The sequence below is a fragment of the Euphorbia lathyris genome, chromosome 5 (assembly GCF_963576675.1).
Source record: "Euphorbia lathyris chromosome 5, ddEupLath1.1, whole genome shotgun sequence".
Lineage (NCBI taxonomy): Eukaryota > Viridiplantae > Streptophyta > Magnoliopsida > Malpighiales > Euphorbiaceae > Euphorbia > Euphorbia lathyris.
The window spans coordinates 57,535,858-57,553,794 of record NC_088914.1 but is presented as its reverse complement, the minus strand read 5'-3'; the positions used below and the strand labels follow the sequence as shown (position 1 = coordinate 57,553,794).

General features: G+C 33.6%; 2 protein-coding genes across 12 annotated transcripts; both read right to left on the bottom strand.

Moving 5' to 3' along the window:
- Positions 1-749: 749 nt before the first annotated feature.
- On the bottom strand, positions 750-5,549 carry LOC136229318 (aldehyde dehydrogenase 22A1-like). Of its 11 annotated transcripts, none has more exons than XM_066018021.1 (7): positions 4,631-5,549; positions 4,301-4,337; positions 4,150-4,228; positions 2,149-3,772; positions 1,868-2,064; positions 1,613-1,795; positions 750-1,521 (listed from the first exon to the last, which is right to left on the bottom strand). In XM_066018021.1, the coding sequence occupies exons 4-7, from the start codon at positions 2,222-2,224 to the stop codon at positions 841-843; spliced, it is 1,137 nt and encodes a 378-aa protein (XP_065874093.1). In that variant the 5' UTR covers positions 2,225-3,772; positions 4,150-4,228; positions 4,301-4,337; positions 4,631-5,549; the 3' UTR covers positions 750-840. The 11 variants fall into 11 exon arrangements, with proteins under 11 accessions (XP_065874093.1, XP_065874095.1, XP_065874097.1 ...); XM_066018023.1 differs by lacking the exon at positions 4,301-4,337 and having other exon boundaries at positions 4,631-4,756; positions 5,360-5,549; XM_066018025.1 differs by having other exon boundaries at positions 5,360-5,549.
- A 3,813-nt stretch (positions 5,550-9,362) lies between these two features.
- Positions 9,363-12,832, bottom strand: LOC136229833 (beta-glucosidase 14-like). Its single transcript, XM_066018716.1, has 8 exons — positions 12,757-12,832; positions 12,603-12,661; positions 12,453-12,528; positions 12,274-12,351; positions 11,388-11,475; positions 11,033-11,282; positions 9,692-9,807; positions 9,363-9,585 (listed from the first exon to the last, which is right to left on the bottom strand). The coding sequence occupies exons 1-8, from the start codon at positions 12,830-12,832 to the stop codon at positions 9,363-9,365; spliced, it is 966 nt and encodes a 321-aa protein (XP_065874788.1).
- Positions 12,833-17,937: the final 5,105 nt, after the last annotated feature.

The window sequence follows — 17,937 nt, the reverse complement described above, 5'->3', positions numbered from 1 at the left end:
TCCAGTCTCGAGAAGGCAAGGGCAAGTTAGGGCTCAACTGGACGGGTCCATATCAGATAGTGGACAAGATTGGATTCGCCACATTTAAAATCCAAGACATGGAGGGCAACACACTGCCACGCACATGGAACCTCCAAAATCTCCGTAAATATTTTGTCAGAAAATGAAGTATACACACGGTCTTGAGTACTCTTTTTCCTTTAATAAGCTTTTTCCCATGTGGTTTTTCTTATTAAAGGTTTTAACGAGGCTCGCCTATAAGACCTACTTGCTGTAATAAAGTATTTCTCCCATTAATAAACATCATTTGTTCTATTATCTATGTTCTTTTTAAAAGTTTATTGCAGAAATATCAATATTCCAGTCTTAAAAAGAAGGGGGGGCATCCAACGCTCTCCATATTTACAACGTATCGCTATCCCATAGCTACTTTCTTTTCGCCTTAAAGACATAAGAGAATCAATCTTATGGGCGGATCCGCCTCTAAGCGAATCCCAATCTTCAATAGAGTTAAAACGATCCTTGGACGCAAGGTCTTTACACTCTCTTATCCTTCCCAGAGAAGGATTCACAAGTCCTACGGACGGATCACTTCACCTCAAAGATAGATAGTAAATTGATCCCCTGGGCAGCTTTACTTCCTCTAGAAGGAATAGAACAACTTCTAACCTTCACAAAGGTTCATACAATGGAGTATGGCTGGCCACCTACTCCAACACAAATCCTAGATGCCTATATATTTCCTTACGCAAACGTAAAGGTAAAATAACATAGCTTCCATGAAGGATTAAAACAAATTGTACTTAAAGACGTTTTTACAATGTCACAAATAAAAACAAACTAAGTAACAATGGGAGCATCCTCCTTTGCGCTTTCCTTGCTCACGGCGCTTGCTTGGGGATCTTCCTTCTCCACATCCACGGATACGCTAGCCGGAGATACCTCCTTATCCACAGAGGATGTGGGACCAAGGGGAAGAGTCTGGTCAAGAATCGGACCTTCATCTGCCTTAGGGGGCACCTCCTCAAGCTCATCTAACGTGACAGTAGTGGACGGCTTGGTTTCCTCCATAGGCCCCTTCATCCATCTCCGAACATAATCACGGAGGTACTCCTTAGCATCTGACATTTTGTTGAAATTCACCACATCCTCTGGTTCGGGGACGGCGAATTGCGGATCTGTGAAATTAGTCTCAGGATGCGCCAGTGAGAAGTACACCATGAGCATTTCGCCGTAATAAAAGGCTTGCTCACCCGCCATATATTCCGCTTCTCCAAGGGCGTCCTTGTGGTTTTTGGCATCAGACACGATCTTTGCCTTTAACTTCTCAATTTCTGCGTCCCTAAGAACCAAGGCGGCTGTGGCGGAAGCAAGGTTTGCATTAGCGGAAGCGAGGTTTGCATTAACAGAAGCGATATTCGCATTGGCTTCCGCTACCTCTTTCTCTAACTTCTCGATGGTTGCCTTATCCGCCACATTTTGAAGGAGCTCTGTTTCCATGGTACGTATGCGAGAATACAACTGTCAAAAGCTCAACAATTCAGTCAAAAAGCAAAAGGGAATGAAGGACCAGTATTTTCTGCAAAACGAAATCCTTGCTAAAAGAACTCACCATGAGGAGCTCCGTTTTCCCCTTTTGCGCATGAATGGAACCAGGAATCTGGTTATGGTTCCTCTGCACTTCGCCCACCTGACCCAAGGCCTCATCCAAATCGTTTAGGATGGATTCATTCTCGAAAGATCCTTGGGCTCCAAATTTGGCGGACCAGTATCCACCAATATCGGGCTTCGACGTCTACACAAACGTTCAAGGGTCAGAACTCAAGCCCAAAACTTGATGAACAAATAAAAATAAACGGTAACCTACCTGTGCAATCTCCCCAGCAGGCCTGGCGGGCCTCATGGCATCCGCCATAAGCTTAAGGCCTCCAGTGGTGGTAGTCTTCCTCCTCTTTAGTGGCGGCTCAACCACTGTTTCTGCAGGACGTTTTCCAGTATCCGCTTGAGGATTCGCCGCTTGATCTTTCTTGCGTGCTTCAGCCTCCAGAAACTTCCTACGCTTCTCTGCAAGAGCGTGATTGGCCTTAGATAAACCCCTGCCAAAGAAAACATTAAAGTAATCAAAGTTCACGAAGAAATGAAAGGTACCTTGGTCAAATTGCGTAATCTTTGAGTAAATGAATTGATCCCCTTCTCGGCGAATCAATGGAATATCACTCATCATGAAAGCTAAGGCATCCGCATATGTCCATTAAAATTCGATCTGCTTTATGAGCTCTGCCACCTTCTCATCACTATCCGTTAAAATTCGCATATCGCCCGCCATATGTAACGGCCTGGCACTAGTACAAAAATCCTCACTTGTGTCGCACTTTTTCAGGTTGGTGTGTCGCACTTTTATGCGACACAACAGGGGTGCGACACAAGAAGTTTGCATCGCTCTTGAGAGCGACACAAGATACGTATCTGTTGTGTCGCACTTCTCATGCGCGCGATACAATAGAGCGCTAACTCTTGTAACGCGCTTTTAGAGTGCGCGACACAACATATGATAATTCTTGTGACGCGCTCCAAAGATGCGCGACACAAGCTCCCCGTTTATTCTGGTACATTTTGTGTCGCTCCTTCCTCACGCGCGACACAAAATATTGATATTTTGAAAAAAAAAATTTAGAAAATTTTCCAGCATAGCATAAAATCTTTTAATTTATAGAACCTACACATAAAACTAGTACCACATTGCATATACATAAATATTCAAAATATAATCACAACTTGTCATATTCAAGTTTTAGCCAAAAAACCTAGGAAGCTATGAATAAACAATAACAACTTCCACAAAAACACTTAAACAAATATCTACCTACTTGTCATATTCAAGTTTGTAGCCAAATATACTAGGAAGATGAACAAACACTAACAACTTCCACAAAAAAGACTAATGCAAATATCTAGAGACTTGTGATTTCGACTCCAAAATAATCGGCCCAAATATCTCGAACATCATTAATCTCCTCCTCAGAATATGCCATTGATTTTGTTGCAAAATCCTTCAAAGAAAGTAAACATAAAATATCAATGTATTATAGTAGCAAATTAACATAGGGAAAAACACGAAGGACTAGAATGAAAAAAATTGCAACTCTTACCTTCTTATTCAGAAGCCGACCAAAGTTCATCAACATCTTCTATTATTTCATTGCTCTTGCTAAATTTACAAGTTATAATGTCATTTTAGTGCTAGACTTGACAATTGGCAATACATATCATGGATTCATGTCCCCATGAAGACACAGACATATACAGCTAAGTGTCAATCAATATAGGAAATCGGTCCTTGTTTTATGTGCAAAAAGGAACATGGACATAAGAGTCAAAAGATCGTTAAGTAAAACTATAGAGACAATGTTGAATTCAGCAGAAGGGTTCCGAACATAAAAAATAACAAGCACTTACAGCTGAAACAGATTTTACAATCTTGGTAATTTCACTGACAAAAGAAGAATGTACGTCTTTATGAACATAAAATCTCTCAGCTCCAGCACAGTTCTGCCCACTTGATTGAAGAGCAGCCCTCACAGCAATTTGTGCGACCTACATAGGGTAGAACAATGAGTGGGTCCAAAAGAAACATTCGAGTCAACATGAAGACAGAGCAAGCACAACCAGTTCATACTTGAGGCACGTCCACATCTTTACACACAATGAATGCATCTTTTCCACCAAGCTCAAATGTAACAGGTACAAGTGTGTTGGCAGCATTTCTCATTATCTACGATAAGTTAAAAACTTCATCCAGTCAGCAATGTAGAAACTTAAGCATAAGATGGCTACAACAATTGCAAGAAAGAATAGTATACAAGGGCTTTAAGGAGAACTATTTCCATCACATTCAAAACATGTACAGTTCCCTGCTGATTATCACTTTTGAGCAGATATCCACACTACCAATTGAAAAATGCTTTAAAGAACAAGGAATTAAGGAAAAGAGTTATCTGGCATCTACTGGGAAAAAATATTACTGGCATCTGACAGTGTCTTAATTTTATTCCAACTTCTTGAAATAGAAGAAATTAACTAGATAAATGACAATGCTGCTCAAAAAGCATGTAAAAAATGGACATGCAAATCTAGTAAGGAAATTCATACCACTTTACCCACACCAGGTGATCCGACAAATATGATTTTATCAGCTGAAGAGACAAGTGCTTCTCCCGTTTCAGCAAATCTGTTGGAAACATTGGTTTTAGCTCATTAGATAAATATGAACATTTTTAGCGCAATGTCTGAAACAACATACCCTGTTATTATGTCAACCAGATTTTCTGGAGCTCCTACTGCAGCAAGTGCAGCTTGGATTATTCGAAAGTAGAAACATCCTGACCAACTTGGATACAGATCGCCAGAAAAAGATTGAGAGAGCGAGAGAAAGGCCCTCAAAATCATAGAAGAGACATGTGCACATACATCTAATCTAACCATGGTAACATGGATACAGAATGGCATATATTAACCTCCTAGATACTGAAATCTGACAAACAGCTAACTCTACTAATATATGCTTATGCACCTTCATCCGTTGTACATAAATTACAAGGTATGAAATTTAAATAAATACAGAAGGCAATACCTTGATCACAATACTGTTTCCTGAAAAGACCGCTGCTAGCATTGGATTAAAAATATTGTGGAAAGGATAGTTCCAAGACACTACGACACCAATGACACCAAGAGGATGAAACTCCACTCTGGATTTCTTGTGAAGCATAAAATATCCAAAACTAATTTCAAATATAGATTTTTCAAATTGCTAACTTCAAAAACACAAAACTAACAAGTTCAAAGAGATTTATATGTGAAATTAATTTATAATGAAATATGCACTGTATTTTAAAATGGATAAATAGGCTACTAATTTGGCCAGTATTATAATTTCCTCCCTTAGAAAATGGGAAGGTAAAGTTTTTGCAAAGGTTAAGAAGAGAAAATTGAGCAAATAGAGCTGATTGGCTTTATTGAAATGTCAGAGATCTTTGTTATTCGACATTATCTCTGTTATTCTACATTTTTACAGTCTATTCTATAACTGGGCTATAAGAAGATTGACTGATTAACTCAAAGCCTAGTAAAACTATCCAAATTTCTTCTGGAAAATTTCATCTGCAAATCGAGGCATCAAATCAAGGAATTGCAAGAAACTATCGCATAGCTCAAATCAAGGAAAGAAAAGCAACAGAAAACATCAATTATCACCCACAAAGTTAACATAAATTATTATCCTAACAATAACCATAGCATTATCATGGAGAGAAAGAATCAAAGAGTAGATGGTAAGTAATATTGGGGAAAATAAAAAAACCTATCTTGTGCAGAAGAGGTGGAGACGGCGGTGGAGAAGCCACTCCTTGTTTCCGGCGCCTTGAGAAGCGGAATGACCGGCGGTGTGCGAGGTGGCGGTGCAAGGTGGATATGGCAGTGTGCAAGGTGGAGCTGGGCGGCTATGGAGTTGACGGGGTGGAGAAAAGTAAACCTAGAAATAAGGAAGCAGAGAAAGCATACGATAAGGTTTTATTAATTAGGTAAAATCTTATATTTAAACGTTTTATATTTATTATAATTAGTAAATACTTGGCAAGAAATACAATGGTTCAGATGGTTAAGACATTAGATAAGTTTAAACAGGTTAGAGGTTCAAACCTCTCTATTTACATTTTAGTTCGTTTTATTTTTAATTAATTTATTGGGATAACTTTCCAATCAGTGAGTGGTTGACAAGAAATACAAATGGCTCAAATGGTTAAGATATTAGCTCATGTTTCTACATGTTAGAGGTTTGAGCCTCTGTATTTACATTTTAGTTCATTTTATTTTTAATTAAGTTCGAACCTCTATTTTTACACTTTAAGTATATATTTTTCAGTTCATTTTAATTTTTAATTAATTTATATGAGATAAGTTTTTAAGTTTATATATATATATATATATATACATTATATTTAATTTTCATTATTTTTGTAATTTTTTAGTTTTTTAAGATATATGTAGAAACTAAGAAAAAAAATATGAAGAGAAAATATTTATATTCAAATAGTAGTTCGTATTAGTTGTGTCGCACTTTATAAAGGAGCGACACAAAGATAACACACTACTTGTGTCGCTTTTGTAAAAGCGCGTCACAAAGATCAAACATTTCTTGTGTCGCTTCAGTAAAAGCGCGTCACAAGCTTACTCTTGTGTCGCACTGAAAGACAGACGATACAAGAAGTAACTCATTTGTGACGCACGCTCTTCAAGCGTGACACAAGTGATGACACAGAATACTTAGTTGTGTCGCATTTAAAGAACGTGCGACACTAGTTTCTCTATTGTGTCGCCTTCTCTTCAGGCGCGACACAAGAGGTGCGACACAAGTGAGCATTTCTGTACTAGTGTGGGATTCCAAAACGAAGGAAAACCCAGTGGTTCGCCATCTTTTATCTTCACGTAGAAGAATCTCTCATCCCAGCAATGAACATTGGACATTTTGTCACTAAAGGGCGAATACACTCCGAATTTGGCGAACGAAAGATAGGATTCGGATTTCCGTTTTGATGGTTTGTGAAAAGCTCTAAAGATACGACCCGTATATACTACTCCTAAATTTGAGGCGAGGTAGCAGTCTAAAGCGATATCCAACCAGCAGTTGGGATGTAGCTGGCTAACCGTGATGTCAAAATAGGAGAGGATGTCCGCCATCATCTTCGGAAGAGGAAGTCGGAACCCTCTCTCCACGTGACTACAGTATACTGTAAGGAAACCGCTAGGCGGACAGGAAGGACGTTGATGAGATGCGGCAAGCTGAGTCTCATAGTTCTTGATCCAGGGAAAGCGATTCGCCAGATCCACTAGATCCGCGGCGCTCATACGAGACGGAGTAGACTCCGCTCGGGGATTCTTTTTCTTAGGAGGAATTGAAGAAGAGGCCATTGTCCCCGGAAACCACCTAGATGCACCGGCCGGAGCGGCACCGGAGACAGAAGTAAAAAGAATCGGGTTCCTAGTGGAACGAGTTTGATAGTGATTACGCGCCGAGTCACTAAACCCAGCTAAATCAGAGTTAATCGTGCCCTCGGAAGAAGAAGAGTTCTCCGATGACGAAGTGGTCCAACTAAAATCGACTTCTATTTCGGGAGAAGGGGTTGAATTAAAAAGTTCTGAAGTTGATCTAGAAGATGAAGACGAACTTCTAAACATCCAGAGAAAAGTTAAGCAAAAGAAAATGAACTTACATGAGAAATCGGAAGCTTGGTGCGAAACTCTGAAAAATTCCCGGAAAAAGCTTCGAGCAATAGAGAAAAAAACGAAGAAGTGAAGAAGAAAGGGATAGCGAAAGAGGAAGAAGAAAGTTTTCTCCTTCCTAGGACAGTGCGTCCACTACACGTGTCATTCATCCATTGGCATTGAACAGTGTGCTCATAAATGCAGGTGTTTATGACGGCGCGCGGAAGCTCAAAAGCCCTAAAGGACTTTAAGGGCATTTTGGGGGGGCTTCTGATAACATCGAGATATTAACCCGAGGACTAAAAGGGATATTCACCTCAAGAACGCCGCGCTGGCAGGCGGATCTCCACGGATCTGCTCTGAGAGATCCGCTGGCGGACCTATGAGGCGAATCTCTTCATTCACCTGATTCGCCACTATAACGGCTGGCCGCCGATTCGGCCATAAAGCTCATTAATGAAGTTATCAATTAGCTAACTGTCAGGTTAAAGATAACTCGTAACCGCCATTAATGGAGCATTAATGGAGACTTTCTAGTTACCTGAAGGTTACGACTCCACAGCTATATATAGCCTGATTCCCTAGGCTATCAAGGTACACATTCTCACAACATTTGTCAATTCAGTTTGTTTCCTTGAATCATCTTACTGACTTTGGCATCGGAGCTTCCCCCCGTCAAACCCAACGACGCCCCCACAGGGACGGAAGTTGATCAGAATTTCTCTACTTGTTATCAGTCCATGAGATGAATTTGTATTAGCAAAGAGTTTTCTAAATAGTAAAAAAAAATTGAATTTTGGACAAAACACGTGGCTGACACACCGGCCACACCATATATATTCTAGTTTGAATCTCCTTGATATATTTCCTTCTGAAGTACTTTTGCAATTCTTTTTAGAACATCCCCCATTCTCGTTTTCCATTAGTTGATCTTTCACATATGTCATTACTATTTTCATTATAAGAAAGACAAAATCTCATGCTTTAGCTAAATTATTTTCTTCTTGAAACCACTCTTTAACCAATTGAGATAGGTAATAGTTTTGAAACATTGCTCATTGACATAACTAGCTTCACCATATGTACAAGAAGGTAAAGGCCATTTCTTCTCAAAATCTGTTCAATTGAGTGAAATATGAGGAAATAAAAGAAGGTTGATTGTCATTAGAAGAAGCTAAAATAAACTGAATGATGCAATTAGACATTATCCTTAGGAAAACCCATATTAACAGGAATACATTATTATGTTTATTAATTTATGTTGTGTACATTGAACAAGTAAAAGAAGAGAGCCACGTAAGCTACTCTATACTAGTAACAGTAAGAAATTTTTTGAACCAAAATGATGATTGTTTTGGGTATCTTTTGAATCCATTTTTGAAGTTAACATGAACTATTCCAGATTTGGCTGTGTAGCCAGCTATCCACTCAAAATTGTCTAAAAATGACCATACTATGTACCCCTTTACGTTTACTCCAAGCTTGTTCAAGTCATCAATTCATTTTTTTTATCAACAAAATCACCATTATTTTTTTTTGTAATTTATAATACTCACCTTATTGCTTCAAGAGTGCGACTTAGATGACTATGAAAATATTCTATTCTCACTTTATCATCTTCGAAAATAGAACTTGTGTTACTTTATGCTCAGCAACTCCTAATACAAAACAAAATAAATGTAAGAATATGAAATAATTGTTTATTATTCTTATGTGTGTAGTTGTTTTTTACCATTCTCTGTAATATAGATTACAAGGTCATTGTACTTGTTTCTGATGTAAAGTAGATAATATTGAAGCCCTTCTGGATAGATGTACATCCAAGTACCCTGTGCAATTAAATTAGATTTAGGAACTTTAATTACTCTCTACATAATTAAATCATAACAATATTTATTCGAAAAATTCTGATAAAAATATTTCAAGAAATAAAGAGTAGCATGATAAATAAAAAAGTCACTTTATGATACTTAAGTTTTATATTAATTTATAAATTATACCTCTATATGAGGACCAATTGGAATTCCATTTCGTTCACCTAAAGTAAGTAATTTCTTTGATTAGAAAATAATAAGGCAATTTTAGTGAAGAAAAAAGTTGATTTACATACTTTTAATATCGATATAAGCGTCAGTGATGTAGTTCAAATTTTGAGTTCGACAAGGAGTATCAGCAATATATCTCGGAGTATAGTAATTGATTCCGATGAAATCATAAGATCCTTTAATCGTATTGGATTCCTCCTTAGTAAAATTTGGTAATCTTTTTCCCACATTAACAATTATTTCTAGTGGGTAAGATCCAGAATATAGTGGCTCCATAAACCTTCAACAGAACAAAAAAGTAAATTCAGTTCCATTTTATTTTATTTTGATATACATATCCATATTTATATATATTCAAACATAAATAAAAATAAATAAATACATACCTACCATATGTAAAAGCAAAACCTCGATCTGTTGCCGGTTGGTCTTTTTGTGAATTTGAGTATGGCACCATCCAGTTAGTATTTAGTGAAATTCCAATTTGACCTTTTTTGGAAATCTACAAAGTTTTAATTGAAAGAAATTAAATAAATTAATAAATATTTTATCATTTTATGTTTGTGAGTCTATTAAGCATGTTAGGTTTCCATAACTTAAATAATTAAGATGTTATTAGTAGAGTCTCGTACAATGGATTATTTATTTTATGATTTCTCTTTATGCTTGCATTCTAAGGATTTTTTTTGGCAAACAAGAAAATTATTATCAATTACAGTAAAACCTCTATAAATGCATATCCTTGGGACTGGAAAAAAATATTCATTAAGCGAGATTATTTATTTATCGATAAATGAATAAATTATTCATTTATCGATAAATTAATAAATTATTCATTTATCGATAAATTAATAAATTATTCATTTATCAATAAATATTCATTAGATATGTAATTATATTGTTTAGGAAATATATTATTTGATTGATTTGTAATTATCACATTAGTATAATTACAAATCAATCAAATAATTGCAAGATTCGTTCAGAAGATGCTAATATTCCTGAACCAGAAGTTGGTCAATTAGATGAAGATGTCCAAGGATTAAGTGATGTCATTTCTAATTTATGCTATAAAAATGTGATGGATGTCGAACATCTTTTGAACTATCCTAGCAAGAATGATGCAGTTATGGAATTGCTTATAGACGAAGAAATTATCCAGTCAATAATGAACAATGATGATAGAAATGATCCAGAGCCAGATGATAGTTGTGTTGTCGCAAATGTATCGTCAAAAGAGGCCTTTCAAGCAATGCTCACCTTAAACAACTACTTGCTACAACATGAGCAAAATATACCAGAATTTGTGTTTGCACTACAAAAAGTTAAGAATGATGTGCATTTTGGTTTAGGTGGAAAGAAAAAACAATCAACTATAGATGCATTTTTTCAGAAGAAATGACTTCTAGTTGATTTATCAAAAGGTTTTGGTATATATATATTTTGTATGTAATTTAATAATTATTACTTTATATTTTCATTGGGCCCTTAAGGATTTAAATATTTTTTATTACTTAATGCATTTAGCGAGGTTATTACTTTAGTCCATTGGCCCAAGTCGGGACCGGAAGAATTTATTATATAATCGAAGTTATTACTTTATCGAATATTTATTTATCGAGGTTTAACTTTATGCTATAAAATTATAGTTTTACGAGTATTTATATTTTAAAAATGATTATTTATTTTATTTACACATTAATATTCAGAATGAATATAGATTTCACCTGATATTTTTCTTTATATAGTTTGACCGCGGCAGCATGAGCAAGGAGTAGATGGTGTGCTACTATGTATGGTTCAACACTGGAATCACCTGTAGAGCATCTTGAACGGTTTGAACATCTACCTGGAGCAAACGTTGCACTTGCATAACCTTGTTGTGCATACATCATTGGCTCATTTATAGTGACCCAAAGCTTTACTCGATCGCCAAATGTATTAAAGCACAACTCAGCATAACCACGAAAATCATCACTGTCATATAATAGGAAAATATGAATTACGAGTTCTCACACAAATAATTAAAGCAGATTAATATGAATAGTCGTTTCTCATACACATATTTAAACTTGTACTTACATAATTTTAGGGTTTAGAAAACCTTGATATTGATCTTCTATAACTTGTGGAAGATCCCAATGGAATAGAGTTACAATCGGTTTGATACCTTCAAAATAAACAAGTATTCATTATTTAATATATTTGTTTCCTTCTAAATGACATTTGGAAGAAATAAAGGTCAATTTATGGAAAAGTCTTTAAACATGAGTTCTTGTTTATCTTAATATTTTATGCAAAATATTTATAAAATTTAAGTGTCAAAATTTGTCAAATAAAGTGAAAATATACGAAAGATTAAAGCACAGTCTAAGGTTTGTTAGCTAGGAAAAAGATGGCCATTTTCTAAGAAAGTTTTTCAACGAAATCGAAAGACATGACTTTTTGTTTAGTTGTATAAATTACTCAATCGAGAATTTAGAAAATAAGACTTTTTTTTGTCATATTTTATGCTCTAATACATTTTATACTTTATACGACCACTATTCACATATATTTTAATTCTTTTTCTTGGTTTTTACTTAGTCACTCCCACGTGTGTATGTATATATATATATTATGTTCTTTTGGTTTTCATATATTTTACTATTTATAGTTTTTAATAATTTTATAAATAATAATTCTTATCACAATAATGTATTTATATTATTGAATTTAAATAAAATTTTAAAATATAATAATCTTTAGTAAAAATATATTTTTCACTAATTCGATATATAATAATGATTACTACAAAAAGAAATGAAAAAGAAACTATTTTGATTTTTTAATACACAAAATGGGAAATAGAAATTGTTTCCTAAAACTAACCAAAATATTAGGCTTTAAAATTAGTAATGTATTACTTATTTAAAATTGCAAAGTAAATAAAATATATTAATAAGGGAAAGAGACATTGCTATTAAACCTTTTGATAATAGGTGATTAATGAGTTTATTATAGTGGTTGATGCCTTTTTTATTTACTCCTCCACGTCGCCCTCCTTCTAAATTATTGTACAAAATATAAGAGAAATAAAGTTAGAAAAAGTAACTATGTTTTTTTTTAAAAGAGCTAATAAATAAAAATATATAATGGTAAACTTACTAGGTAAAACTCTAGACCAAGAGATGGAAAATCTATAAATATAAAAACCTATGTCTTTCAGTATACGTACATCTTCCTGGTGAAATATATATGTATGTTATTAGATTAATTAAGAAATATATTTATGACGTATAAAAACAACATATCTACCTTGTATCTATGATACTGGTTAGTGGTAATACTAGCATTACTGTTGTCAGCTACAGAACCTGCACCATATCCAAATTTTATTAAAAAAATATATATATTTTTTAAATAATCATAATGTTTGAACAGTTTAGGTTTGATTAAAAACATATGAAACCTGAGGATTTTTTTAATGAAGGTATCCCATATGCATGGTCCTCTCCCATCTTTAGTTGTTGCACCTTCATTGTCATGTCCGTGTTCAAAAATATCACTTATAATTTATATTTTAAAATCATAATGTTAATGCCTTATATCTATATGCACGTACATCTTTTCTTCCTAAAATGAAATTGGATCCAACTGGTGATTTACCAGTTTAATAAAAGTAAATCACCATATGCATAATTTATTAATTAAACAAGTCTTAATTAATTAAGCACTAACTACTGTTTTTAACCAAATTGTTAATTATTTTCATAGATCAAAAGTAGAGCCACTGTCTATTCATATCTAAATAAGTATGGTATGAAGGAGTTCTAGAAATATCTAAAAATTAAGTTAGCTGTTCCTTATATCAATTTGAGCAAAAATGCATCAAAGAAACACTTAAAAAGCAACAAAAGAGATCCGGGTTATGATAGATATATATATAATGGGATTATTAGAGGGGAGAGAAATTTTAATTTGGGGGAGAAAGGGGTGCATTTAGGAATTTGGGGGAAAATAAAAAGAAAGGAGTTTCTCTCTCTAAGAAAGGGACCGTTCATCTATCTCTTTCATATTCAGGAGACCCTTCCCACTCATTTCCATATTCTCCATTGATGCTTACAGAACAACCAGGTTATTGGTTTTTGTGGTCACTGGCTTTTGAATCTGTCTTTCTCTCACCATTGCCGAACGGTTTTCTGAGGTTTTCGCTCAAGGTTCTCTTACTTTGAAGAACTTTCAGACTATTTCACTTAGGGAAAACGGAGCAACTTACTCCGATTTACACTTCCTGCGGGGTTTGGCAGAGGTTCCAACCCTCCCAAAGGGTTAATGGTTATCGGTTATATCCTCGGGACTCCTAATGGTTCGATTAGAACATGCAACATGATTTCCAAAGGTAAATTGTCTCCATTCGCGAGTTCTATGATTTCTTCTTTTCTAAGATCTTTGCTTACAGTTGCCTACTATGTTATTATTCTCTGAATTCTTGGTATGTGGCTGTTCCGTTTGGCGTTCGGATTAAAATAGGAAGGAGGAGGAAGATGACCTCCTAGACTGGTTTTAAAATTTATTCTGCAGATTTGAGCTAGTTGGAATTTTTCCCCAAATTAGAGATAAATGTGTTTTCCAATGGTTGTTTTCTTCATTTATTTAAAATTGATAAAAATGGTTCGTTGTTGTTCCTGTTGTTTAAACTGGTTTCGTTTGATAGAAATCGTTTTATATTTGAGTTATTCCGTTTGTTAAATCGTTTTAGATTTGAGTTGTTCTATATGATTAAACTTGGTAAAAATCGTTTTAAAATTGAGATATTCCATTTGGTAAAACTCGTTTTAGATTTGAGTTTTTCCATATGATTAAACTTGGTAAAAATCGTTTTAGAATTGAGTTATTCCGTTTGGTAAAACTCGTTTTAGATTTGAGTTTTTCCATATGATAAAACTTGGTAAAAATCATATCAGACTTGAGTTATTTTGTTTGATAAAAATCATATTAGGCTTAAGAGATTCATTTGGTAAAAAGAAATCGTGTTAGAGTTTTGCGGAAATCGGTTGATAAAATTATTCGTATAGTAACAAGAGTCTTCTTAGGTGTTTGAGTTAGATTCTTTTGGTAAAAGGGTCATTTTAGAACTTGAGTTGGATTGATTTGGTTAAAAGAGCTGTTTTAAACGTGTTAGGTTGTTTTGCCTGGTAAAATGAGTTTGGCTAATTGCATAAAATTCATAAATAAATAATATGGATAAAATAAACGTAATACCTCAAGGTGATCATACTATATGATTTAATGAAAATAGAAGCTTGTTTGAATAGGTCACATGAATATTTCATTACGATAGAAGTAGGTTGTGCTGGATGAGAATTTATATTATAAGAAAATGGAAGTTTTAGAAGACTTCTAAAATGAATTAATATGAGGTATTTTAGTGCCAATTATAATAATTCTAAAGGATAAGATATGTGAATAAAAAGGAAGGAGAAATAGGGTCATTCCGAAAATGTGAGATTTCTGTACTATAAGAATTAAACAGTATAAATTGCAAGTCGTTGAGCTTGCATTATTTGAAGGAAATCGAAATGAGGTAGAACTAATAGATTGGTTACTTAAAGATTGGCGGAAGTATATTGAATAAGAGGATGTTCTTACTAGAAATAGTTTCTATCATGAATTAACATATTTTATCAATGTAATAATGAAGTTAAGTTGAATATGAGAAATATAACCATATTAGATCATTTAAAACTCTAGAGAACTACGTGGCTTTGATTCCCTATTTGAAAATATTGGGATACGTAGGAAGCTTGATAATGGTATATTATCAAGTCCAAGCCAAATAGATACTTTAATTTAGAGAATTTAAGGAAAAATATTTATTTAAGTTTATTTGATTGTTAGATTAGACTAGTAAAGATACAAGTGTTAAAATTATCGTATTCGTGCGGTGGGACTAAATTTGTGATAGAAATATAGATTTTATAACATTATAGAGAGAATTGGAGTTTGAGAATAAAAGAACGATTAGAGAGCAAAAATAAAGGAAATTAGTTATAGTTCGGTTTGCCTTCGATCATGGTATTATATTAGGTATTTATAACTTCTCTCTATCAGACCTGATGCCGTTTAGGGTCGGGTGTGACATTCATACTATTCAATAAAAAAAATATTAAACTTACGTGGAGTAATACATAATGACATCTTAATAAAATGAATATTTGATTTAAAAAAATGAATATTATAATTAATTATATACCTGATAAGCAGATTTTCCTATCCCAGAGTCAAAGGATGCAGGAAAACTTGCTCGATTAATTGAAATATTATTTTTATTCCCACAAGCTATAGTGGAAATGTCACATTCGTATCCAAAAATATTATTTATGATGTGAGATTAGACTATATAATATTTTCAAAATCATTGATTAACTAGTTAGGTGTTAAAAGTGTATATTGAGAGTTATTTCTATATCAAGAGTTATATCAATTATTTAAAGTCATAAGATCAATTTGGAATTTATAAATTTGGATGATTACTATATTGTATTGGTAAATTGTATTAAGTAAGATTTTAGAAATGTCAAAGTAAAATAAAAATAAAATAAACAACAACTTTCTTTTTAGTAGAAGCATAATGTCCTGAATTTTTTTATGTATTCATTATATTTTATAATGCAAAATTTATTTTGTGAATTTTTATTTTTCATGTATATAATATAAATTTATATAATGTGCATGTGTCACTTAAGATTAAATTTATTCTACATATATATATGGTATAAATTTTATATTGTGCCAAGTAGATGGCATGTGTCATTTAAGAAATCAATGATCTAACATGTGTCATTAAAACATGAAATGTTATGGCATGTGTCATTTAAGAAATCAATATTATAGCATGTGTCACTTGTGGAAACATCTTCATGGAAGTAAAAAAAAATCATTTTTAGAAAATGATTAAAAAGGAGAGATAGGGAAGTTTTTCAAAGGTTGTCTGGGAGAGGTATAAAAAAATAGATAAATATTAGAAACCATGAATTACAAGAGGAAGAAAATTCATATCCTTCTTGCTTTTCTTCTTAAGAGGATTCTTGGTGGCGCTAAAGGATCATTCATTTTTTTTTATAAAACCCAATCTTCTTAAATCTTTGTGGGGTTTAATTCCGTGCTTGTATACGGCGGTGGAGATCCGAAGTCTTTCACGGGGTTTTTCTCGGAACTCCTAGTGGTTCGAATTGAACATGCACTACGGTGTTCAAAGGTAAAATTGTATTTAGGTTCCTGTTCTTGATTTCTCATGTTCTGAGATTTATACTGACATAGTTTCCTGATATATGATATATGTTATTATTGTCTGAGTTCTTTGATCGAACCGAGAGCGCGGGTTCTTGAGGTTTTCTGTTTGGGGTTCCGATTGAAATAGGATGAAGGAGGAAGATGACCTCCTCTACTGATTTTCTGGGATATTTTTTTTCTTTCAGATTAGGAACATGGTTTTCTTTGTTTAATAACATGAGTTGCTACAGTAATTGAGTTGGTTCTTGGTTGTGAGTTATTCTTGTGTTTGGATCTGATGCTAGCTGCAAAATACTATGTTTGTCTTGAAATTAAGTATCCTTTTTAATCCGAGTCAGCTTATTAAGAATTTTGGAGAGTAGTTTTCACGAGTAGAAAAAAATGAGAAACAGGCAACATTTCTTGTGCTTATATAATTACAATATAAGTAGTTTCACATAATTAAGTACTATAAAGAAAAATATTGTTATTAAGCAAAAGGACTATAAACAATTATTTATTTATATTATAGTTTCAAAATGATATTATTAGTAAAAGGTAGGATGCTGAAAATTTATCTTAAATGCATTATTATTAATGTGGGACTACAAAACGGTTCTTTGGTAAAAGAGGCGTGTTAGACTTTGGGTTAATTCGTTTTGTAAAAGAGTCGTATTAGACTTGGTTAATTCGTTTGATAAAAACGGTTCAGTGATAAAAAAATAGTCGGGTTAGACTTGGAATTTGATTCGTTTATGAATCAATATGTATATATATGGGTCATTTTAGCACGTTAGGATGATTTTGAATATAATCGGGTATATTTGATAGAATGAGTAGTTTTAGAATTTAAAATTTTGAAATTATATCCTATGGTAAAACAAAATGGTTTAAACCTTGGTTGAATTGGTTTGGTAAAAAGAGTCGTTTATGGAGTAAAATGAGTTCGGTTAGTAACAAATTCTTTAAATAAATAAATTAAAATCGTATATATATATATTCTAGTGAACATAAGTAGTGAGAATGGGGTTAAATATGTATATACCGTGAATAATTTAATTCGAAAAATGAATTGCATAAACAATTTATCATTTCAAGTAAGTTATGGAGATACAAGGGTAAATGAAAAATAAATGGTGTGTAGTAAATCTAAGAAGAACTACGTGGCTTTGATTCCAATTTTAAATTTTAAATGACGTTGCGTTTGGGATACGTAGGAAGCTTGATAGAGTTATCAAGTCCAAGCCAAATAAATAATAAAATTTAGATAATTTGTGATAGAGTTTCTTACGAATTGTTAAGAAATTGGTTTAAGATATATTCCCTTCATGCCCGATGCCGTTAAGGGTCGGGTGTGACAGGAAACTAGTAAATGGGT

Bases quoted from the DNA above. Each gene is read 5' to 3' on its own strand.
- LOC136229833 (XM_066018716.1), bottom strand. From the start codon at position 12,832: ATGACAATGAAGGTGCAACAACTAAAGATGGGAGAGGACCATGCATAT. The intron at 11,476-12,273 runs GTTTAATAGCAA...TTTATTTTGAAG, and splicing joins TAATCACCTATTATCAAAAG to GTATCAAACCGATTGTAACT. The intron at 9,586-9,691 runs GTATGTATTTAT...GTTCTGTTGAAG, and splicing joins TTTGCTTTTACATATGGTAG to GTTTATGGAGCCACTATATT.
- LOC136229318 (XM_066018016.1), bottom strand. From the start codon at position 2,224: ATGATGAGTGATATTCCATTGATTCGCCGAGAAGGGGATCAATTCATT. The intron at 2,065-2,148 runs GTACCTTTCATT...ACGCTCTTGCAG, and splicing joins GATTACGCAATTTGACCAAG to AGAAGCGTAGGAAGTTTCTG. The intron at 1,796-1,867 runs GTAGGTTACCGT...ACGTTTGTGTAG, and splicing joins CTGCTGGGGAGATTGCACAG to ACGTCGAAGCCCGATATTGG.